Source organism: Bos mutus, chromosome X (genome assembly GCF_027580195.1).
Source record: "Bos mutus isolate GX-2022 chromosome X, NWIPB_WYAK_1.1, whole genome shotgun sequence".
In the NCBI taxonomy this organism is placed as follows: domain Eukaryota; kingdom Metazoa; phylum Chordata; class Mammalia; order Artiodactyla; family Bovidae; genus Bos; species Bos mutus.
Window position 1 is genome coordinate 132391673 of NC_091646.1, and position 24248 is coordinate 132415920.

General features: G+C 56.4%; 1 protein-coding gene across 3 annotated transcripts; it reads right to left on the bottom strand.

Annotated features, from left to right (window-relative positions):
- Positions 1-827: 827 nt before the first annotated feature.
- IL3RA (interleukin 3 receptor subunit alpha) lies at positions 828-20254 on the bottom strand. Of its 3 annotated transcripts, none has more exons than XM_070365850.1 (12): positions 19663-20254; positions 15503-15601; positions 10137-10264; positions 9486-9600; positions 8646-8775; positions 7959-8137; positions 7098-7216; positions 5343-5369; positions 4636-4756; positions 3043-3196; positions 1389-1470; positions 828-1065 (listed from the first exon to the last, which is right to left on the bottom strand). In XM_070365850.1, the coding sequence occupies exons 2-12, from the start codon at positions 15564-15566 to the stop codon at positions 880-882; spliced, it is 1305 nt and encodes a 434-aa protein (XP_070221951.1). In that variant the 5' UTR covers positions 15567-15601; positions 19663-20254; the 3' UTR covers positions 828-879. The 3 variants fall into 3 exon arrangements, with proteins under 3 accessions (XP_070221951.1, XP_070221952.1, XP_070221953.1); XM_070365851.1 differs by having other exon boundaries at positions 3043-3142; positions 19663-20241; XM_070365852.1 differs by lacking the exons at positions 7098-7216; positions 7959-8137; positions 8646-8775; ... (2 more) ...; positions 15503-15601; positions 19663-20254 and adding an exon at positions 5475-7037.
- Between the last annotated feature and the right edge of the window lie 3994 nt (positions 20255-24248).

A 24248-nucleotide genomic window follows, 5' to 3' on the forward strand; every position in this document is an offset into this window, starting at 1 on the left:
ACTCACCAAAGGCGGTTGAGCCTGGCACCCGCCAGGCAGAGGTGTCCTCACTTCCGACCCGGCCGCTAGGGCGGACTGAGTCAGGAACCTGTCAGCCCAGACCTGCACTGACGGCCAGTGGTCAGACCCGGGACACGTTACCAGGTGCCTTCAGCACCTCGAGTGGGATAACCGCAGGTGCACGCCCAGCTGGCTTCCCTCCCTCAGGCTTGCAAGCCCGCCTCTGCTGTTGGGGTGAATTCTTTGCAGCCAGAAATTGAAGCGTGTACACAAGACAAAAGAGGTTTGAGGTCCCTCCCGAGAAGCCCTGAGTTCCTGTAGGGGGCAGGCTGAGTCCTTTCCCCTGGGTTTTCAGTGTCTGTGTGTGAGTCCCTTCAGTCATGTCTGCAACCCCATGGACCACCAGGCTCCTCTGTCCATGGGATTCTGCAGGCAAGAACACGAGTTGCTATGCCCTCCTCCAGGGGACCCTTCCCCACCCTGGGTTAGGCAGGTGGAGTCCTTACCTTCTCAGCGCGCCAGGGCTTTCAAGGGGGTGGGTGTTTTCCTACGGGGCCACCACCCGCTGTCTCTGGAGGCAGGCCAGCACCCAAGTCTACCTGCCCCCTGTCCCACAGATTCAACCTTGTAGCTGGTGGTGTGGGGACGTGTGTGTGTGTACCTACCTCAATTAAGTGATTTAAAGGGCTTAAAAGGGGAAATGAACGACTAACACACACAAAATGGGAAATGCAACCATTTACAGGCCAGTCAACACAGTGGGCATTTGGGGTGTCCAGGGGGCTGTGCGGCATTGCGGGGTGACCCCCACCTCCAGGGTGCCCGTGGCAGGTCAAAAAGCCCTTTATTTGAGAAATAAGCACAAAGGCAAACCCCCGGTCAGGTGCGCCAGGCCTTCCCATCCTCAACTGTGCCGCAAACGTCTGCGTCCAACCGGGCCGGCTGTGCTCCCTGCTCCCGGTGGAAAAACGAAGCCCCGGTTGCATGAGATTCACGTTTCCCCAACACCTGCACGCGGACCACCGGACACTCCTCCTGGCTCTGCTGCTCGGGGTCCCAGGCCATCTGCAGGGCGCAGGGGTGGGGGTGAGTGGGGGCGCGGGGCGCGGGGCGGCGCCATCTGCAGGGCGCAGGGGTTGGGGGTGGGTGGGAGTGGGTGGGGGCGCGGGGCTGCACGTGCATCCCGGAAAGCCTCGGGTAGCGCAGGGGCCCCGACAGTGCACCCCCGCCTCGGGAACGGGCTCCCAGGCCCGCGCCTCTGGGGCGAGCTCCCCTGCCCATCACGTTGCTCGGCCACCGCCGCGGCCAGCGGGAATTGCGCCCCCCTCCGCCCCCGACCCCCTGGCGGGGCGCGCGGCCCAGACCCCCAGCTCCCGCGCAGCGCGTACCATCCTCTCGTTCTGAAAGCTGTCGCCGACGGGGTCTTTCACGTGAGGGACACGCGGGAAGAGCTTCTGCATCAACGGCCACCTCGGAGGAGAAGAGCAACGCGGCGGGTGTGAAACCCGCGCGGCACTGCGGTGCCGCGGCGCCCCCTAGAGGGCCCCAGCGAGGCCTGCAGGCACTCGGACTCCGCCCTCCGTTGGGAGGGGCTCTTCGTTCCCAAGCCCCCGCCCCACACCATCCGGAGACAAATCAGAGCCTCAGCAGGGCGGCGGCGGCTCAGTCAGCTCCCTCTCGGCACCTCCCCCGCGATCCTGTAAGGATGGCGGCCGCCCCATCCCATCACCATGGCGGCCGCCGTGTCCCATCACCATGGCAACCTCCCCGCGCCCAGTGGCGTCTACCCGGAGCGGGTGGACCCCCTCCTTTGGGGCTGCGGCCTATCCACTCCCAATCCTAGCCCCTGGCTGGGCGGTGTGTGTGTGTGTGTGTGTGTGTGTGTGTGTGTGTGTGTCTATATATGGGGCCATGTGTGGCTGTGTTTCTGGGTATGTCTGTGTGTGTGTGTGCGCCTGTGTGTCTGTCCGGGTCTGTCTCTGTGTGCTTGTGTGTCTATGTGCGTGTCTCTGTGTGTCCGTGTGTGTCTCTGTTTCTGTGTATCTGTGTGTGTCTGTGTCTCTATGTATGCGGTCGTGTGTGTCTCTGTGTGTGTGTGTTTCTGTGTCTGCGTCTCTGTGTATCTGTGTGTGTCCGTCTGTGTCCATGTGTGTGTGTCTATGTGTATAGGTATGGGGTCGTGTGTGTGTCTGTGTGTTTCTGGGTATGTCTGTGTGTGTGTGTCTGTGTGTGTTTGTGTATGCCTGTCCGTGTGTGTCTGTGTGTGTTTGTGTATGCCTGTCCGTGTGTGTCTGTGTGTCTATGTGTGTCTGTCCATGTGTGTGTGTGTGCGCGCGTGTGAAACCAGAAGCTTCACGAGGCAGGAGCCGCACCGAGCCCCAGGGGTGGACGGAGGGCGGCGCACGGATGAGGCTGAGGGCGCAGGCGTTTGGAAGGCACCGCGAGGGCACGGTCAGGGGTGAAAGGGCAGCACGCCGCCGCGTCCGCCTGCTGCCTGTCTGCTGGGCTCGGGAGGCCTCCCTGAGGCCAGTGCGGAGGTTGCTGGTGGCGGCGGGGTGGGGGCCCAGAGCGTCGCGGCGAGCTGTGAGGAGCACAGTGCAGGGGGCGTGTGGGGACCAGCCGCAGAGCCTGGCCGCAGACAGCGCGCCCCACGCGCACTGGGGGCCCGGGGAGGCAGGACACCCCCGCGCTCCCCGGATGGTGCACTGTGGACTTTGGGCTCCTTGGCTTCTGCAGGAGGCAGAGAACAGCCGGGGGGAACCAGGGTCCGGTTGATAAAAGACCGCTGGGGAGACTGGAAGCGGCGGCCGGAGACCACGGGGGCGCGCGTCCCGCGGCCAAGACGCAGGGCGCACGGGTCCGGGCGGGAGCGCGCGCCGCCGGGCCTACGGGTCGCGCTCCACAAAGTGTCAGCCGCTCAGGGGGGCTCCTCTGTCCGTGGGGATTCTCCAGACAGCGGATACTGGGGTGGGTTGCCCGTGCCCCGCTCCAGAAAAAAACCTCCGGAGCGCAAACCCGGGGGGGCGGGCGCGCGGGGCTCACCTGCGACACAGGAAGACGAGCCCCACCAGGAGCAGCGCCCCGAGCGGGGCCAGCAGGTATACCAGCCAGATCGGGAAGGACGCGTCCTTGCGGCCGCAGTCTACGGAAGAAGGGGCGGGCCGGAAACGTCGGGCGGGGCCGGGCCGCGGCCTCCCTGCGGGGCTGGGGACTCAGGGGCGCGCCCAAGAGCGCGATGCACCCCGCGGACATGAGCCACCTGCGCCCACTGCCCGGGCCACGCGGGAATCCTTCCCGAGTCGCCAGAATACCAGTACCCACCCGCTGCCCCCGCCACTGACCACCAGATGGAGCCTGGCGCACAGAATGTGCCTGCCATGCGGGAGACCCGGGTTGGGTCCCTGGGCCGGGAAGATTCCCCTGGAGAAAGGAATGGGAACCCACTCCAGTGTTCTGGCCTGGAGAATCCCATGGACACAGGAGCCTGCAGGCTACGGCCCATGGGGTCACAGAGAGTCGAATACGACTGAGTGACTATCGCTTTCACAGCACACGCCATGGGATCCCGTGGGCTCGTCTGTTTCCCAGGGGAACCATCACCACCTCCTTCGCTTGCAGCGACCTGGGTGCGCCCCTGCGTCAGCCTTCGAATTTAATATGTGGTCATCACGGATTTTTCACATCCCTTTGGATTTTTTTTTTAATGCATTAAAAAGTTTATCTTCTGAGAGTTTTGGCAATGGCCGTCTCCAGTGCACCTTGCGTATCTCCATGGAACAACTTGGGCGCAAAGTCTACCAAGGATGGAAGGGAGGCGGCCACCAGCCCAGGGATGGACGCCAGGAGGCCCCGGAAGCTGGAAGAGGCGGGAAAGAGCCTCCCCTGGAGCCTCTGGACGGAGCTCAGCCCTGGGACCCCCTGACCTCAGACGTCGGGTCTCCAGGGCTCGGGGAGGGTGGGTGTCTGATGCTTAAGCCCTCATCTGTGGTCATTTGTTACAGCCGCCCCACTCCCCCTCCCGCCAGGACACTCAGGCCACGGCCTCAGCCTGGAGCCCCAGGTTTCCTGCTGGGTCACATCAGGAATGCTGTGCGGCCTGGGGCCATAGAGGAGGTGGGGCTTTGGAGCAGAGCTCACAGACACCCAGCAGCTCTCACCTGGGTAAGGCCTTCTAACTGGGGAGGAAAACCCGTCCCCAGGGGGACTTCGGGTGGGAGACAAAGACCCCATACCAGCCCATCCCCAGGGGGACTTTGGATGGGAGACACAGACCCCGATACCAGCCCATCCCCAGGGGGGCTTTGGGTGGGAGACAACGGCCCGGATACCAGCCCACACCTCCCGTATGATGGGCTGGGCTGGGGTGCAGGGCTGAGTGGGATTGGGGACAGGGTGCTTCCCCGGGACCACCTGCTGTCTCCCGCCCTCCACGATTCAGCCTTGGTCCCCGGAGCCCTCTCTGGGGCACCAGGTCGCGGCAGGTGGATGGTCCCCTCTACCTGGAGCAGGTGCATGAAGGAGCAGCGATGGTCAGCGTGTCTGGCAGGCTGCTGCCCACCAGGGATCCATGCCTCCGAGACCCCCGCCCCCAACACACACCCACCCCTGGAGAGTCCCGAGGGGTGTCCCCCTCACCGAGGTGCTGCGGGGCGCTCCACTGGCCTTCCGGTCTGCTCCCGAAGAACAGGGAGTCCATGGCCTTGATCTTCACTGTGTAGGGTCCCGGATTCCTCAGCCCCAAAACCTTGAGCTCTGTCTGCAGTTGAAAATCAAGCAGACGAAAGGGAGAGACCCCTGCAGGTCTGGGGCTGCAGAACGGGGGCTTGGGAAGGGGTACAGCGGGGCCTCTCCAGATTCATGTGTGGGGGATCCTAACACTCAGAGTCTCAGAAGACGCCTTTATTACGGAACAGGGTCTCTGCAGAGGTGATGGGGTGAAGGGTCTGAGATGAGGCCCTCCTGGATGGGGGTGGCCCTAAACTCCACAACAGGGTCCTCACAAGACACACAAGAAGGGAGACATGGGCACAGAGAAGAAGCCACGTGGAGACGGAGGCAGAGACGGGAGGGAGGCACACAGACAGACAAGGGAGATGGGTTCTGCACCGGTACTCATGACTGCCGGTGGGAACAGCCGCCTCTGCGGGTTAGATTCGGTCAGTTGGGCGTGAGGATGCTGTCACCACGTCCCGAGGGATGCAGCCGCGAAGGAGGGTATGTAGGTGATAACGCCCAGTCTGTGCACTGGGGAGCTTCGTCTCAGAGGGTCTGGACACTGATGGAAATAAGGAGCCTGTGCTTGGGACGGCAGATTGCGGGGGCCGCACGGGATGGATACCCACCTCCTCTTTGTAGGCGAGGTCCGTGCCCTGTAAGAGAACAGGAGGGCGTGGGAGTCTGATCCAGACCCAAGAAAGGCTCTCATTGGTCCGAGCGGTTTCACAGTCACAGAAAAGTCGGCACTAATCACTCACTGAACAGAAATCACAGATGTCATACGTATGAGACGCTCCAGGCAACAAGACTGGAGTGCGTTGCCAGGGGATCTTCCCGACCCAGGGATTGAAGCTGGGTCTCCTGTTCTGGCAGGCGGATTCTTTACCGTCTGAGCCACCAGGGAAGCCCACGAAAATAATAAATAGAGGTAACTGCATATAACGTGTCAATGGATGAAAAAGTACCTGGGGGAAGGACAAATTAGGAGTTTGGGATTTATATACACACACTATGGCCGTGTGTGTGCATTTGGTCATGTCCAACTCTGTGACCCCATGGACTGTAGCCCACCAGGCTCCTCTGTCTGTGGGATTCTCCAGGCAAGGATACTGGAGTGGGTTGCCATTTCCTCCTCCAGGGGATCTTCCCGACCCAGGGACTGAACCCAGGTCTCCTGCATTGCAGGCTGATTCGGTACCATCTGAGACAAACTCCTCCCCTACACAGGCGTTAATGTACATTTGCTTTTCTCTTTCTGACTTACTTTGCTCTGTATGAGCAGTTCTAGGTTTGCGCGCCTCATTAGACCTGACTCAAATGCATTCCTCTTTGTGACTGAGTAACAGTCCATCGTCTACATGTGGACCACATCTTCTTTATCCATTCCTCTGTCAATGGACATCTAGGTGGCTTCCATGTCCAGGCTATTGTAAAATAGGACCCTCCGGTTCTTGGTGGATAGGATTCCACTCTGTGGCCATATTTCAGTCATCCCATCCCTCAAGTGGTGTCGAACTTGGGGACCATTATACACATAGGGTCTATGAACGCCTGGGTACCATCTTTGGTGGGGAGGAGGGATTTCATTTCTCACACGGAAATTGCAAGCTCTGTGACATATGACCAGGTGGTGCTAGTGGTAAAGAAGCTGCTTGCCAGTGCAGGGGATGTAAGACACTCGGGTTCGATCCCGGGTCAGAAAGATCCCCTACAGGAGGACGAGCAAACCCACTCCAGTGTTCTTGCCTGGAGCATCCCATGGACAGAGGAGCCTGGCAGGCTGCAGTCCGTGGGGGCGCAAAGTGTCGGATATGACTGCCGGGAGTTAGCCCAGACGCGTGCACGTGACATGCACTCAGAGGGTTTCTCCAGTGTCTGTTTCAGCCTTGTCTATCACATCATTTGTCTCCTGAACGACAGCTGAGCATGCGTCCTCCACCCCAAACACGACAGAAAACTTCCCTGCACGTTCTGACTTCTTTTCCAAGGTCAGCGTTGTCCTTCAAACACCCAAACGCTTTTTTTGTTGTTGCTGTCTCAATTTTTTTTTTTTTTTTTTTGGACCATTCTTAAAGCCCTTATTGAATCTGTTTCAATATTGCTTCTCTCTTACGTTCTGTTTTTTGGGGGTTTTTTTGGCCTCAGGGCACGTGGGATCTTAGGTCCCCAACCAGGCTTTGAACTAACACCCCCAGCACTGAAGGGGACGTCTTAACCGACAGACGGCCGGGGGAGTCCCAAACAACCAATCACTTCGGGTTTCACCGCAGTCACTTATCTTACGGTTCCTCTTTTCTTCAGACGCTTTGACTACCCCGAAAACTCCAGAGTCCTGGGCATCAAACCACAAGAGATGCCCACCTGGGAGGCGGCATGCTTACCTTCTGTATCTCAAGTTCATACTTGATGTCTTCAGTAAAGAGACTCCTTACTTCCCATTCCATGAATGAGTAGTTTTCGTTACACCACTTTTTTGTGATGTTCGGGGCAGCTAATATTTCTACAGGAGGGAAAAAAAAAACAACAACACTTCAATGAGTAAAGCACAGGAAAAGTAAACAAACAAAAATTGTTTCCCAAAGATACTTTTAAAACAGGCCTCCTAGGACTTCCTTCCCTGTGGACCCATCCAGTGGATACAAATCCATCTGCCAGTGCAGAAGACAGGAGTTCAATCCCTGGTCCAGGAAGATCCCACATGCCCTGGAGCAGCTACACCCATGGGCTACAATTGTTGAGACTGTGCTCTGGAGCCAGGGAGCCAGAACCAGTGAGCCCATGAGCGGCAAGGACTGAAATCCGAGCGCCCTAGAGCCTGTGGAAATCAACCCTGAATATTCATTGGTAGGACTGATGCTGAAGCTGAAACTCCAATCCTTGGGCCACCTGATGCAAAGAACTGACTCACTTGAAAAGACCCTGATGCTGGGAAAGATTGAAGGCGGGAGGAGAAAGGGACAACAGAGGATGAGATGGTTGGATGGCATCATGGACTCAATGGACATGAGTTTGGGTAAACTTCGAGAGTTGGTGATGGACAGGGAGGGCCGGCGTGCTACAGCCCATGGGGTCGCAAAGAGCCGGACACGGCTGAGCGAGTAACACACAGCCCCCAGCTTGAGGCATTTGGTTCCAAAGGTGGGGTACCCTGCCCCACTCTCCGCCACAAGATGCCAGGATCGCAAAGCCAAGGAACTTCGGGGGTGGGGGGGCACGTGAGGGAGGTTTTCACGTTTTCTCACCAATTTCTTCCAATCTATGGGTCATTTGGCGGCAGGGGATTTTGGAGCCACCGCTGGTACCATTCACCAGGAAACGGAACTGACTTTGGCGTTCAGGTTGAAGGGAGAGGCCGTCAAAATGGCACTGGACGTTGACGCCCTGCTGGTTCTGCATGTACTTGGGACATGGCCACGTCTTCCTGGCCGGGCAGCAGGCGCGTGGGGCAGGGTCAGGGGGCGAACCTGAAGCCCCGCCCCTAAAAGCCCCGTCCCAAAGCCCCGCCCCGAAGGCCCGCCCCCAAAGCCCCATCATGAAGCCCCGCCCCTGAAACCCCGTCCCAAAGCCCCGCCCCTAAGGCCCGCCCCCAAAGCCCCATCATGAAGCCCCGCCCCTGAAACCCCGTCCCAAAGCCCCGCCCCGCCCTGAAGCCCCGCCCCAACCCAAAGCCCCTGAAGCCCCGCCCCCAAACCCTCGCCCCTGAAGTTTCGCCCCAAAGGCCCGCCCCTGAAGACCCGCCCCCAAACCCTCGCCCCTGAAGACCCGCCCTGAAAGCACGCCCCAACCCCAAAGCCTGGCCTCTGAAGCTTCGCCCCTGAAGCCCCGCCCCGAAGGCCCGCCCCCTAAAGCCCCGTCCTGAAGCCCGCCCCTGGGTTTTTGCGGGGGTGGGCTTGGGGTAGGAGCCCGGCGGAGCGCGAGGTCACACCTACAAGGGGTGCTTCAGATAGAAATGGTATTGAACGTTCGCCGGGGCCTCCTCGCCCACCGCCCAGCTGCAGCTGAGCTGATCCACGTCGTGCACCCGGCAGGTCAGGTTGTCCGCGGCCGCCAGGGGGTTGCCTTGGGGTTCGCAAAGAAGAGGGAGGGGTAGGGAAAGTGAGCTCCTCGATACAGGGTCCGGCTCTGTAGACCACCTACCCTCTCTTCCGGGAAAAACCGTCATGCAAAAGGATATGAGAAAGAATACACGTATATACCACGGAGTCACTGAGCTGTCAGCGGACATTAACTTGGACGGCAAGGAGAGAGAACCAGTCAATCCTCAAGGACTCAGTGGACACGAATTTGAACCTCAGTTCAATGCAGTTCAGTCACTCAGTCGCGTCTGACTCTTTGCGACCCCATGGACTGCAGCACGCCAGGCCTCCCTGTCCATCACCAGCTCCCTGTCCATCATAAACTCATGTCCATCAAGTCGGTGATGCCATCCAACCATCTCATCCTCTGTCGTTCCCTACTCCTCCCGCCTTCAGTCGTTCCCAGCATCAGGGTCGTTTCAAATGAGTCAGTTCTTTGCATCAAGTGGTCAAAATATTGGAGCTTCAGCTTCAACATCAGTCCTTCCAGTGAACACTGGGGACTGATTTCCTTTAGGATGGACTGGTTGGATCTCCTTGCTGTGCAAGGGACTCTCAAGAAATGGCCTTTTTCCCACAAAGCTACGTCACTGCAGACCCATCCATCCAAGTTAAAAGTCATTACCTCGGTATTCAGAATGCTAACGGGTGATCAAAAGCAAACGGAACCCCAAGAGAGCATCTACCCCTCACCTTGCTTTGGATACTGAATCCAAGCAGAGAACGGTTGACCTTTTATCACCTTCACAGTATAGTTTTTCACTTCGCATGACAAGTCGCCAAGACTGCAATAGGGCTTCTGTATTGCCTGAGAGAGATGAAGCCACTTATTCACAATAAAATCAAGTCACCTGGACATCCAACCAATCCATCCTAAAGGAAATCAACCCCGAACTTTCACTGGGAGGACTGAGGCTGAAGATGAAACTCCAATACTTTGGCCACCTGATGTGAAGAACTGACTCATTGGCAAAGACCCCGATGCCGGGAAAGGTTGAGGGCAGGAGGAGAAGGGGACGACAGAGGATGAGATGGTTGGATGGCATCACTGCCTCGATGGACATGAGTTTGAGCAAGCCCCAGGAGTTGGTGATGGGCAGGGAAGCCTGGCGTGATGCAGTCCATGGGGTTGCAAAGACTCAGACACGACTGAGCGACTGAACAACAACACCACTTTCAACTGGGCTTGTCTGTCCAGCTGCAATATCTCAGCTCCTTTTCACACCAATCCTGTCCAGTAGGTACCACTGTGGATGTCTTGAGCCGTGGTGCCCATAAATGACCCTTGGGCCCAAGGGTGGAACCCATGTCTCTGTGAGGCTAAGTACAGGGAAGACGGCTTACCTTTCTTAAAATTTTCGAATTGACGTAACACCCAATTTCAGAAACATTTTCGTGCTGGTCCCAGACCAATCTTTTTCTTTCTGGATCTATCCTTAAGTTCTTAATCGGTGGGTCTGGATCAGAGATGGCTACAGAGTGGGAGAGACACACAAGGCATAAACTGCGTGTGGGGAGTCAGCCTTTGGGAAGCTGAGTTCTAGGCGGAGACGTGATTGCCAGGAGCAACCACGAATTTGTACAAATTCAAAGTCAGGAATTTGTAGCATCTTAGTGATCCCAGCTTCTCACCAATGATGTGGGGGGAAACATCAGGAAAGCAGGTCACCTCTCCCATCCTTGTGGTTGGGAAATGTACCTTTGTCAGCCACACATGTTGAAGAAAGCTGTGTTCATATGGCTGATCCACTTTGCTCTACAGCTGAAAGCAACACCGCACGCGTGCGTGTAAGTTGCTTCAGTCGTGTCCGGCTCTTAGCGACCCCGTGGACTGCAGCCTGCCAGGCTCCTCTGTCCATGGGATTCTCCAGGCCAGAGTACTAGAGTGGGCTGCCATACCCTCCTCCAGGGCCCTTCCCCAGGGATGGGACCCACGTCTCTTACATCTCCAGCTTTGACGGGTTTACAGGATGGGTTTACGGGATGGGTTTACGGGATGGGTTTACGGGATGGGTTTACGGGATGGGTTTACAGGATGGGTTTACGGGATGGGTTTACGGGATGGGTTTACGGGATGGCACTGGATAAAATGTTCCTAGACACACAAGAGAAGCGGGAATATGTTGTCTCTGAACAGAAGTATCAGGGCTTAGAAACCGTCCCGTTGGGACCTCCCTGGTGGCCCAGTGGTTAAGAATCCACCTTCCAGTACAGCGGACGTGAGTTCTATCCCTGGTCGCGGAACTAAGATCTCACATGCTTCGGGGCAACGGAGCCCGCACAGCACAACTATAGAGAAACCCGAGTGCCACAACCAAGACCCAAATAAACGTTAAAGAAAAAAGTCGCGCCATAAATGGCAGACGATGAAAGTAATAGAGAAGTCTGTTAAAACAGCCGTTCAGGGCAGTCAGTTCGGTTCAGTCACTCAGTCGTGTCCGAATCTTTGTGACCCCATAGACTGTAGCCCGCCAGGCTCCTCTCTCTGTCCATGGGATACTCCAGGCAAGGATACTGGAGCGGGTTGCCGTTCCCTTTTCCAGGAAATCTTACTGACCCAGGGATTGAACCCAGGTCTTCTGTATTGCAGGCAGATTCTTTACTGTCTGAGCCACCAAGGAAGCCCAAAATAAATAATAATAATATAAGTAAACTAGAGACCCTCTAGTCAAAGCTATGGTTTTTCCAGTAGTCATGTATGGATGTGAGAGTTGGGCTATGAAGAAAGCTGAGCGCTGAAGAATTGATGCTTTTGAACTGTGGTGTTGGAGAAGACTCTTGAGAGTCCCTTGGACTGCAAGGAGATCCAACCAGTCCATCCTAAAGGAGATCAGTCCCAAATATTCATTGGAAGGACTGAAGCTGAAGCTCAGGCTCCAATCCTTTGGCCACTTGATGCGAAGAGCTGAGTCACTGGAAAAGACCCTGATTCTGGGAAAGACTGAAGGTGGGAGGAGAAGGGGACGACAGAGGAGGAGATGGTTGGATGGCATCACCAACTTAATGATCATGAGATTGAGCAAGCTCCGGGAGTTGGTGATGGACAGGGAAGCCTGGTGTGCTGCAGTCCATGGGGTTGCAAAGAGTCAGACACGACTGAGCAACTGAACTGAACTTAAACTAGAGACCAATATCACATAGATACAAAATTCCTTTACACAATGCGAGTACATAAAACAGGGCAACATATAAAGCTGGTAATACCTCTTGACCCCAGACACTTACTCTAAGAAGGCAAGGTTATTTTAACCATCACTATGATTCACCCTTTTATTTTTAATTTTTTTTGATTCACCCTTTTTAAACAGAAAACTGATGATCTCCTCAACAGAAGCAGGAAATATTTTGCCCCTTGTTTCATTTACTTTTTTCTCTTCTGGGCATACCACATGGCATGCGGGATGTTCGGACCCAGAGCAGGGATCAAACCCATGTCTCCTACACTGAAAACACGGAGTCTTAACCAGTGGACCCTCAGGGAAGTCACAGCATTTGTTTTTCCTTTCTGAATATTTTGACAGCGTTTTAACACCCCTGGAGATTAACAGCTCTCAGCAAACTAGAAATAGAAGAACACGTCCTTCCCCTGATAAAGCTATGAAAAATCCATGCGCTAATTAAGACTCAGTGGTGAAAGACTAACCACTTCTCCATATGCCTTGGTGCTTCCTTCTCTTCCACTGTCTCCTATACCCACAAGCCCCTCCGATGCAGTTCCACCAAGGTTGTATTTTTAGGAGGGCTTGAAGGGTGGGTCATGTTACAATGTTGCAGCTTGCAGCCCGCTTCCTTCACTGTGTCTCCTAGAGAGGAGGTCACTTCCTGCCTGTGGTCAGTGACCCCTCCTTACAAAGGGCCTGATGTGATCCCAGAGTGGGCAGCAGCCTGGGCCCCAGGACAGTGGGGGCAGACAAGAGGCAGGACGTGGGGGGCGGGGCAGCATCCTGAGATGTGAAGGAAGCCCCCTCCCCTTCTACAGCTCCCGCATCTCCCAGCCCCTCTGGTCACCAGCTGTGGTCATGGGACTGATATCGACAGGGAGAGACGGACGGAAGCAACCTGCGGTCCTTGCAGTTGCGGCCCCTGAAAACCGCCCTGGGAGGCCTCTACACACTGCTCCGAGGAGATGATGGAGCCAGCTGGCGTGGAATGAACGCTGGTCTCTCTCCAGCCTCCCCGACAAACCATCAGAGGACCAGAGAATTGGACCTTCTCTGGAAACAAGGTTCTTTGCAGACGTGATGGAGTGAAGGGTCTGAATTAAGGTCCTCCTGGATGGGGGTGGCCCTAAACCCAAGGACAGGGTCCTTGTAAGAGACAGAAAAGCAGAGACACGGACACAGAGGAGAAGCCACATGGAGGCAGAGACGGGAGGGAGGTGGCCATCAGCCCAGGGATGGACGCCTGGAGCCCCCAGAAGCTGGAAGAGGCGGGAAGGACCCTCCCCTGGAGACTCTGCAGGGAGCTCAGCCCTGGGACACCTTGACCTCAGATGTCTGGTCTCCAGGGCTATGATAAATAAATCTGTCACTTAATCCCCGAGACTATGGTATTTTATTAACTCAATGCAAAGCTGCGTAAGCCAGTAGGCCCCAGGGAGACATACGCCCCCAACACACATATACACATATATACACACACATACACATGTACACACAAAGGCACATGGACACATATGCACATATGCACACACACATACAATACACAGATGCACACGGATACACCTATACACATACATGCATGCAGGCACACACACACACACGAACACCTTAACACATGCACACACAGCCATACACACAAGACCCATAGAGACACACACACACACAACACACACATGCATGTATGGGGGTGACTGTATATGTACACACACACACGTGCATCCATGTCCACACATGTATGCACACAATACACACATGCGTGTATGGGGGTAGGTGAACATGCGTGTACACGCATATACACACATCCATATACACAGGCATGTACACATACACACATGTATACACACGGCATACACATGCACGCGTGGGGTGGGTGTATATGTATACACACACATATACTCAGATACAGACACACGTATACACACATACACACATATATGTGCAAACACACAGAGACACACACACACACATATGCACAGCCACACGCACACCTCCGTTCCACCACCCTTTGCGGAAGGAACAAACCTCTCTCAGTTACGCAACATTGTGGCTGTCACCGCAGGCAGGTCACCCTGTCTGACGCAATCACAGAGCGTCTGTGGTGAGCAACTGGCCCGGCTCCGCGCCCTTCTGTCACCCAAAGCCTGGTCCCCATCTGCATGCAGGGGGAGTCGGACAGGAACCCGAGGAGTACATCGCCCCCTTGGCCCCTGTGTGGGGTCCGCTGGTCAGCCAGAGAAGTCCGCATGGGCGGGGCTTCCAGTGCAGACCCTCACCAGGGCACACGCCTGCCTGGTGGGCTCCATGTGTCCTTGAATTCCACTAGCATCCCCGGGTTTGCAGCTGGAGCCGGGTGTGCTTACTGTGGGGTGCCGAAGCAACGTACGATTTCTGTACCTGGGGAAGCTGAGGGTGGGGGCATCCCCCAGGGGAACCTCTCCTGCAGCATCTGGCTAGCCCCCCTAATCCCCACTCTGAATGTTCTCTTCAGCCACAACCGCCACCCAAAATCAGCCAGACTGTCAGAGATGGGCACGCAGCGTGACAATCTCCGTCACCCATTCTCACGTCTTGATCAACTGTTACCCCCGAGGAGTCTTACGATGGTTTCGTAAATTCTCACTATCCACCATCAGTGGATCCTGGGAACTGACCCTGGTCTGCCCCCTACCTCCCTTAAATCTCCAGGAGGAACTTCAGAAGAACAGGATGGAGTTACCCCCAAAGCATCATTTTTTTTAATCATTTTCTTTTTTCATGTGGACCAGTTTTTAAGTCTTTATTGAATTTGTTACAATATTGTGACATTTTACTTTTTGGATTTTTGGCCACAAAGGCCAAAAATCTTACCTCCCCGACCAGGGATGGAACCCGCGTCCTCTGCATCAGAAGGCAAAGCCTTAACCACTGGCTGGCCAGGGAAGTCCCAAACTCTGTCCTTTAACCCACGCCCTAGAGCCCGTGATCCACAAGAAGAGAAGCCACGGCAATGAGAAGCCTGCACACGGCAACTAGAGAGAAGGCCCCCCGCTCACCGAAATTAGAGAAAAGCCTGCATGCTGAAACGAAGACCCCAAACAGCCAATATGTATACATAATATTATATTTAAAAAACAGCGCGTGTCAAGACTCTATTTCCAAACAACTCCCGTTCTGGGGTTCTGTTGGTTAAGACTTGAGCCCATGGACTTGCTGAGGACAGGGTTCAGCCCGTCACCCTCATTTTCCCACGGACATCTCCCGACCCAGGAAGAGGATGACAGGAAATCAAAGATAAGAGACGGATCCCGGCGCCCCAGCTACACCAGCAGCTCTGGCCGTAGCCTCGTGACCGTATCAGTATGAACATCTTGGCTCTGAGGTCCGAGTCTTGCAAGATGTACCCGCCAAGGCGGCTGAGAAGAGGGCTACAACGGGAAGCGGCTGATTATCTCGTACGGCGGCCCAGCGGCGCGGCCGTGACCCCAGCGACGGCCGTTTAACTGAAAAGCAGCACAGCCCCAGGGACCCCGGCACACCGCACGGGGCCGTTTTCCCTCCGGCTTTTCCTACCGTGGTCCGTGGTCATCGAGCAGCAGATGAGTGTCAGGAGCACGGCCAGCCAGGGGAGGGCCATGGGCGAGGCAGTTCCCACAGGACGGCGGTTGTCAGCTGCAGGAGAAGATACAGTGACCAGTGGGGTGGCTGCGGGGACGGCTGGGGGAGGGGGCAGGAGGGGACTGAACCCCCCGGGGGTGTCCTGGTGGAAGGGCAAGGAGCCGCTTCGGGAGGGGAGCCTCCCATGTGTGTGCATGTGTGCACATGTGTGTGTATGCATGTGCGTGTACGTGTGTACCTGTGTGTATCTGTGTATAGCGCATGCCTACGTGTGCATGTGCATCCATGTGTTTATGTGCTCACTGTGCCTATATGTGCGTGTGTATGTCTGTGTACATGTGTGTATATGTCTGTGTGTGCACATGTGTGTATGTGTCTTGTATATGCATCTGTGAAAACTACACGTCTCTTTATATGTATATCCAGACATGTGACCACACATTACCTGTGTCTATGTGTGTGTGTGGCATGGATGGATATCTGTGTATATGTCTGTGCATGTGTATGGATGTGTGTACCCATTACTTGTGTTTACGTGGCTCTGCATGCATATATGTGCATGGGTGTATCTCTGTGAATATGTCTGTGTGCACACGTGTATGCATGTATGTGTTTATGTCTGTGCACTGAGTGTGCATATATGTGCACGTGTGTATCTGTGTATATTTCTGTGTGCAAGTGTGTATATGTGTGAGTGCACATGTGTACATGTGTCGCATACATGCACCTGTGTGCTCCGCATGTCTGTGTGTGTGCATGTGTTCATGTGTCTGTGCAGAGTGTGTATACATATATGTCACATGTGTGTGTCTGTCTATACGCACGTGTGTATGTGCATGCCTGTGTGCATGTGTGCATGCATGCATTCACGTGTTTGTGCACTGAGCGTGCATACATGTGCCCGTGTGTGTCTGTGCATATCTGTGTGCATGTGTGCGTGTGCATGAGTGCACGTGTGTGCATGTCTTATATGTGCATCTGTGTGCACTGTACGTGTGTGCCTGTGTACGCATGTGTACACACACTACTTGTGTTTATGTGTCTGGTGCCTGTGTGCATCTGTGTATGTGTCTTGTGTGTACATCTGTGCAAACTGCATGTCTCTGTATATGCACACATGTGAGCACACATCACCTGTGTTTATGTGCATGCATGGCGTGTGTGTATCTGTGTGTATCTGTCTGCGTCTGTGTGCACACTGTGTGTGCCTGTGTACATGCAGGTGTGCATGTGTGCATACACATTCTCTGTGGGCCTTGCATGCACACACATGTATCTGTGTGAGCATCTTATTCATGTGTCTGTGCATCTGTGTGCACACATGTGTTTGCATGTCTGTGTGCATGTCTGCATACATGTCCACATGTGTGCACCTGTATGTCTGCGTGCCTGCGTGTGTATCAGCCTGTCTCTACGGCGCTCCCGCCCTGGGTTATCACTCGCCCTTGGCACCACCCCATACAGGAGCCCAGAAAGCACCTTCCAGGCAGTGCCGGGAAATGCTGGACTCACAAACAGTGGAAGGAAGTGCAGTTAAACGCATGAAATCACATTGACTCAGTTTCCTGCTCAGAATGAGTTACGGTAACGCAATCCGTGCTGTCTCACCACCCCCACCAGAATTCTGCCCCGGAGTCCCCAGGAAGCACCCCCCACCTCAGCAGTCTGGTTCTCCTGAACCTTCCCCAGGGGCTCTGCATTCCGCACCTCCCAGGTCCCAGCCGCGGGGTTTCCTGGTGGAGCCCACCCACCCCTCCCCACCTGCTTATGTCATTCACGCAACCGCCATTGGTCCCTGCAGGCCAGTGGGCGGCGGCCACACAGATGGAGCCTCGGATGCTCCCCTGCCTGGGGGCCGCCCCTCCCCAGGGCCTCAGGATTGCTCTCCCAATGTGCCCCCCTCCCAGGGCACCTCACCTTGAGAATCTAGCCTGGGAACTGATGAGGAGGGGTGATGACTCTCCCCCACATCCTTCAGGGCCTTCTCAGCTTCTCCATCACGACACCCAGCCCAGACTCCAGCCATCCAGGACCTTGCCTGCTCCCCCAGCCTGGTCCGAGGCTCCCACGAGACTCCCAGGACTGATCTGTGCCCCCCCGCAAAGTGCCACCTTTCACACACATTCAATCCCAGAGGCTGACTCTTGTGGTTCTCCCTGAACTCGGGGTGAAGCCGGGAGAGACTCCTTCTCAGGACAGGTCAACAGGGAAGACCCAAGACTCGGTATCACAGGGAGGTATACAGGGACGGACGCTTGGCAATCCAGTTAAAGAACAAGGATCAGGGTGTGGAGAGTGAGGCATGAGGCACCAAGTTTGAGAGGAGGCTGCCTACAAGCCCAGCGTCACAATCCATGCCCTGCCCACGAGAGTTCTGGCTTCCCGGGTGGCTCAGTGACAGAGTCCGCCTGCCCGTGTAGGAGAGGCAGGTTCAATCCCTGGGTAGGGAAGATTCCCCTGGAGGACAAAACGGCAACCCACTCCAGTCTTCTTGCCTGGGAGAATCCCCATGGACAGAGGAGCCTGGGGGGCTACCGTCCATGGGACCGCAAAGAGTGGGACACGACTGAACGACGAGTGGTTCAGGTAGCAAGCTCATGGGGAGAAAAAAAAATTCTGAACACTGAACAAGTATCAGATGAGGGGGCTTCCCTGGTGGCTCAGCTGGTAAAGAATCCGCCTGCAACGCGGGAGACCTGGGTTTTGATCCCTGGGTCAGGAAGATCTGCTGGAGAAGGGAACGGCTATCCAGTCCAGTATTCTTGGGCTTGCCTGATGGCTCAGCTGGTAAAGAATTCGCCTGCAATGCGGGAGACCTGGGTTCCATCCCTGGGTCAGGAAGATGCCCTGGAGAAGGGAACGGCAACCCACTCCAGTATTCCAGCCTGGAGAATCCCATGGGCTGTATGGCCCACAAAGAGTCGGACACGACTGGGCAACTCTCACTCATCACGATCCGACGAGGAGGGGGTGGGGCTCGTCTTCATCCATGCAGACAGCCCTCGGGGATGTCCCTGGAAGGACGGCGGTGGGCTCCTGGCTTCTGCTCAGGTAAGCCAAGCTCCCTGCTCCCCCCTCCCCACCCTGCTGCAGCATATACCGGGCTCCAGTCCCGTGACATCCGTATCCACCCACAGGCTTCCACCCTCACTTGGAGGCGCTCACATCTTTAAAGACCCAAACGGCATGAACGTGGTCATCGTATGCTGGTGACCCCAAAGGACGAAGGGACGGGGCCTGTCTGGACAGACCTGGGCCCCCAGAGGCTGGGGGCTGGGGTCCACAGAATTGGAAGAGGGAGACGGTGGAGCTCTCGACATTAGCAGCCCACCTTGCTTGGGTTGGAGGTGGCAGGAATTTGAGCCAGAAAGCGTTGGTGGGCACTGTGATTACCGGGCACCTCTCGTCCTGGGAAGGCCACTCCGACCAGCTCATTCGTTCAACCGTAAGACCCAGCACGAAACACAGAACCGGTGAAAATACACCACACATCCAGGCTCGTACAAGGCTGAAACCAGCGTCCTGTCCTGCGCTCAGTCATGTCCGACTCTCTGCGACCCCCTGGACTGTAGCCCCACCAGGCTCCTCCGTCCATGGGATTTTCCAGGCCAGGATACTGGAGTGGGTTGCCAGTTCCTCCAGCAGGGGATGGTACCCACATCTCCTGCCTTGGCAGGTGGGTTCTTTCCCACTGAAGCCACTTGTGACTCCGTACATATGAAACGGCTCTCTGAAATGTGTATGTGTTAGTCACTCAGTCGTGTCTGACTCCTTGCGACCCCGTGAACTGTAGCCCACCGGTCTCCTCCGTCCATGGGATTCTCCAGGCAAGGATACTGGAGTGGGTTGCCATGCGCCCCTCCAGGGGATCTTCCCTGACCCAGGGATCGAACCTGCATCACTTGGGTTGGTTAGATAGACCCTCTATCATTGTTTCTCGGGCATAAAGCCTTTGGATCCAGCCTGCCATGGACCTCAGACGACATATCTCAGCGGCCACAAGATGCGTTCCGAATCCCGGTGTCCCCCAGGAGGTGCTGCTCAGGACTGAGTCTCCAGGGGCAGCTGTCTGCCTTCCCCACCTCCTGGGTGAGGAGTGCGTGTGGGGGTCTTACCTGGGATGCAGAGCAGAGTCTGACGTCAGTGGGAGACAGGCAGCAGCTCCTTTGTGCCTGTCCTGCTGGCATGGGGGTGGACCCTGGGCTTGATTTCCCGGCCGTGTGCTGCGGTCTGCTTCCTGAAGGAGAAACAAAACTTCTATGGGTGTGGGTGTGTATTTTCTCCCCCATTCAGTGTTTTTTATAATCTCCGGGTGGGGCAGGGGCGGCTCCACCTCATCAGGAAAAAAAAATAAGAATCATCAACCCCATGAGGGTGTGACCGAGTCTGGCATCTGGCCCCTCCTCCCCTGCCCTCGAGTCAGAATTAGAATCTGGGGGTCAGGACCCTGGCAACAGCCCTGGGTTTTTCCTGGAAGAAACACTTTCTCTTTCAAAGTATTTCTTTTCCTGTTCTCACTTCTCGTTTGCAGCTTCTGCTTTGTCAGGACCCCAGTGGCTGCCCACCGCTCCACCTCAGTCTTGGGCAATTTCCTGGAGCCGGCCAGAACGAATGTCTGGGGGGCCCTGGTCGCCTGGATGCCACCCCCCTTTGTCAAGGTCCCTGTGGGAGTGACTGCTCGTGCCCGCGGGGACAAGGAGGTGCCCCCGGGTACCCCCACGCGCTGAATGCCTGAGTCTCGGTCCCCCACGTCTACCTTTCAGCCGAGAACACCCACCAAGATGCTCCCAGGCGCCGTCTCTGACTTCCCCGTGCCCGGGGCCTCCTCCATGCCCCCGCTCAACACAGGTCACTTGCCTGTGTGTCTGTCACAGCTTCTGGGTTCCAGCCCCACTCGCTTGTCCCTCCTCATGATGGACCCCGGACGACACATCTCAGCGGCCAGGAGATGCGTGCCAAATCCCGGAGTCCCCCAGGAGGTGCTGCTCAGGACTGCGTCTCCAGGGGCAGCCGTCTGCCTTCCCCACCTCTTGGGTGGGGCTGTGTGTGGGGGTCTTACCCGGGGTGCAGAGCAGAGTCTGACGGGCCTCCACCCCATCAGACGGGGTCTGATGTCGTGGGCCGGGTCCTCCCGTCTGCCTCCTTGTCTCCTTTCCTCCCACCTAGGTCTTGCACGTCCACCTGGAATCTCAGAGCCTGACCTCCTGTGGAAGCGGGGCTTTCTCGCAGGGCTAAGGATGAGGGTAACACAGAGTCCAGCTCAGACAGGGCAGTCCCCATGTCCCATGGGGCCGCCGTCCTGAGCAGACGGCTGCTCGTACATGGGCCTGTAGATAGGACACGGCCGCTTGTAGATAGAGGCAGAGATGGGAGCGGGGCGGCCCCCCGCCCAGGGACAGATGCTTGGAGCCCCCAGGAGCTGGAAGAGGCAGGGAGGACCCTCCCCAGGAGACTTTTTGGAGGGATCTCAGTCCTGGGACCCCTTGAACTGTCCTGGGACCCGAGGACCTCAGACATGTGGATTGCACATGTGTATTGCAGCCGTCCAGCGTGGAGTCCTCTGTGACAGCCGCCCACCTGCCACAGAGCAGGAGTCTTGGTTCCCGAGTACCCAAAAGCCACTGTCCCCCATCCCAAGGGAAAAGGTCGGATCCTTGGTCCCTTAGTCCCCCTCGGGGATGATGACCGTCTTGCTAAGCCCGGGGCGATTCCAGAATGCCTAATGGACAATGACCACCTGGGGTGCACACCTCTTGTCTCAGGCCCCACTTGGTCTAGGATGGAAGTAGGATGAAGGGGAGCTGCGAGGGGGGTTCCAGGGAGACGGAGGAGGGGGACAGATGACCCAAGTGAGGGGATCGCAGTCAGTCCACAGCAGACATGGCCCGCACGGCGCTGAGCCCCGAGTGGACCCCTTTCCGGGCAGCGTGTCTGCTCTGCGCCCCGACACGGAGCTGGGGCGGGGGGAGGAACCCGGTGGTTTCTGCAGAAGCGGGGGCAGCAGGGGCCCACGGAGATAAGGAGGCCACGCTGACCTCTGTGCTGGCCCCGCGGTTATGACACACGCCAGCTGGCCCTCCCACTGTCCCGGACTCTGACAAGGAGGTGCGGCCGCCATGGAGCAGGGGTGAGCGCTGGACGTGCAGACACGGACGTTCCCGAGTTCCAGCGTCAGCTCCACCGAGGGGGCCAAGGGAAGGGCCTCGCGGGGACTGCCCGGCTTCGACCTTCACCCTCTTTTCCCTCCCCTTTTTTCCTCTTTCCTTTCCTTCTCTTTGCTTTCTTTTTATTTTGCTTTTCTTTCTTGCTTCTTTTCTGTCTTTCCATCTTTTCTTTTCTTATTTCTCTTTCTTTTTTCCACATTCGTTTCTTTCTTCCTTTCTGGCATTCTGTTCTTTCTCTTCTGTCTTATCTATCTTTATTTCTTTTTTCCCTCTCTTTTTTCTTTCCCCCTTTCTTTTCTTTCTTCCTTTATTTCTCTCTCTCATTTCCTGTCTTTCCAACTTTCTTTTCTGTCTTATTTCTCTTTCTTTTCTGTCTTATTTCTCTTTCTTTTCTGTCTTATTTATATTTGTTTTTTCCCTTTGTTTCTTTGTTCCTTTTCCCTTTCCTTTCTTCATTTCCATCTTTCTTTTCTGTCTTATTTCTTTTAATCTGTTTTTTCCCCTTTCTTTTTCCCACATTCGTTTCTTTCTTCCTTTCTGGCTTTCCATCTTTCTTTTCTATTTCTCTTTATTTTCCACCCTTTCTTTCTTTTTTCTTTTTCCCCTTTCTTTTTTCTTCCTTTCTGTCCTTCCATCTTTATATTCTGTCTTTTCTTTATTTTTTTCATTTGTTTTCTTTCTTTCCCTTTTTCTTTTCTTCTTCTTTTTTTAAATAAGACATGTTTTATTTGGACAATGTGATGGGGGCACAGTCCCCGTGTTGGCATTCTCATTCAGTCACTCAGTCGTGTCCGACTCTTTGTTTTCCGGTGGACTGTAGCCCACCAGGCTCCTCTGTCCATGGGGATTCTCCAGGCAAGAACACTGGAGTGGGTTGCCATGCCCTCCTCCAGGGGATCTTCCCCACCCAGGGATCGACCCCGGGTCTCCCGCATGGCAGGCGGATTCTTTACCGTCTGAGCCACCAGCGAAGCCTGGACGTGCTGAGCTGGGAGCTGCCAGTGCCAGGCCTGTTTCAGGAACTGTACACCCAGATCTGCTCACAGCCCCGCCAGGTCCCCACAGAGTGGGGGGTGCTGAGGTTCAGCATCTGGGTCTGCGGCGCAGAGGCCTGTGGGCACGTGTGCGCTGAGCCTGAGCCTCCCCGGCATCGCAGACCCGTTGGTCCCCAACTCCGGGGACCCTGGCTCCATCCTCACCTTCAAAACAGCCGGCACAGAACCAGGAGCGCCAGAGAAGGACGCGCGTGTTCACCGTGCGGCCGGGATCCGGCCCTCGAGGTGGGGCGGGGTCCGCAGGGAACAGAAACGGGGAACCGCGAGTGGGACTGGGCGAGCCCGGGGCTCCGAGCAGCTGGGCCGGGAGGGAGGCCAGAATCGCGGCTTCTCAAGCCCCGGCGCTGGGCAGCTGTGCCCCTGCCTCCCCTCACCCCCTGCCTCCCGAGGGTGCAGCCAGCAGGGCGGAGCAGCCACGGTACAGGAAGCAGGTGTGGGGAGCGGGGGGACGCCTTGCCCGGGGCCGAGAGCGGGCTCTCCTCCGACGCTCAGGAACGAACCGTCCGAGGAGACACGCGTGCTGAGAAAGCAAGAGGTTTCACTGGTCCAGGGTGGGGGTCCCCCGGGCGGGGAACACGGGGGTAAGGGAACCCAGGACGACTGCTCTGCGCCGTGGCTCACGCTCCCGGCTTTCATGCAGACGAGCTTTGTGGTTCGGCCGCGCGGGCCTGTCCGACTCTCTGCGGCCCCGGGGACCGCGCACACGCCGGGCCTCCCTGTCCATCACTGACTCCCGGCGCTTTCTCAGACTCGCGTCCGTCGCGTCGGGGAGGGCAGCCGCCGAGAGCGCGCGTTTGCAGGTTACCTCCGGCCAATCGCTCTGAATCGGGGTCCTTCCCATCGTGCAGCCCAGAAGGGTGCCCGCGAGACACCGAAAGGCTGAAGGAGACCTTTCTTGAACTCTTCCAGTGCGTGGTGGCCCGTCAGTTCCGTGTCCCTTCTCAGGACCTCTCGTCGTACAAAAATAACGCAGGCGCACGGTCACCAGGGTGCCCCGGTCAGGGCCCGAGGTTTCGCTCCAGTGTTTCCTCTAATGGGCGGATCCTGGGAAGCCCGTGACCCCACGGCTGACGGACATCATCCCAAGGCCACAAGTCCATCGGGGGCTGGACGACAGCTCGCTGTCTCTCTGGGATCCCAGCCAGACGGGCGGTTCTGAGCGTCCATGCAGATGCCGGACCGGTGGGTCAGTTTCCAAGGCGGGAGGTGGGGAGGGGTCTCCCTCTGTATTCTCAGAAGCACAGCCCCTAAAACCCCTCCCACTCAGCCTCAGGTGGGGACGACGTGCCCAGAACGCAGACCAGAGGACACTCCCTGGCCTTGCCCTTGGGAGTCAGGCCAGCCTGCTCTCTGTCAACTGAAAAAAAAATAATAATACAGCCTCGACCTGCAAGTAGCCAGTACTTTCTATTCGGGCATGTTTAGGACTCGGAGCTCTCGGAGACAGCATCTTAGTCTTAGCTCTGAGACTTCACTCTTAGA

Coding starts and splice junctions, on each gene's coding strand:
- IL3RA (XM_070365850.1), bottom strand. CDS start 15,566: ATGGCCCTCCCCTGGCTGGCCGTGCTCCTGACACTCATCTGCTGCTCG. Junction 7,217..7,958: donor CCATAGATTGGAAGAAATTG/GTGAGAAAACGT, acceptor TCCCTCCTGTAG/AAATATTAGCTGCCCCGAAC. Junction 1,471..3,042: donor CTCGTCTTCCTGTGTCGCAG/GTGAGCCCCGCG, acceptor TTCTCCTCCGAG/GTGGCCGTTGATGCAGAAGC.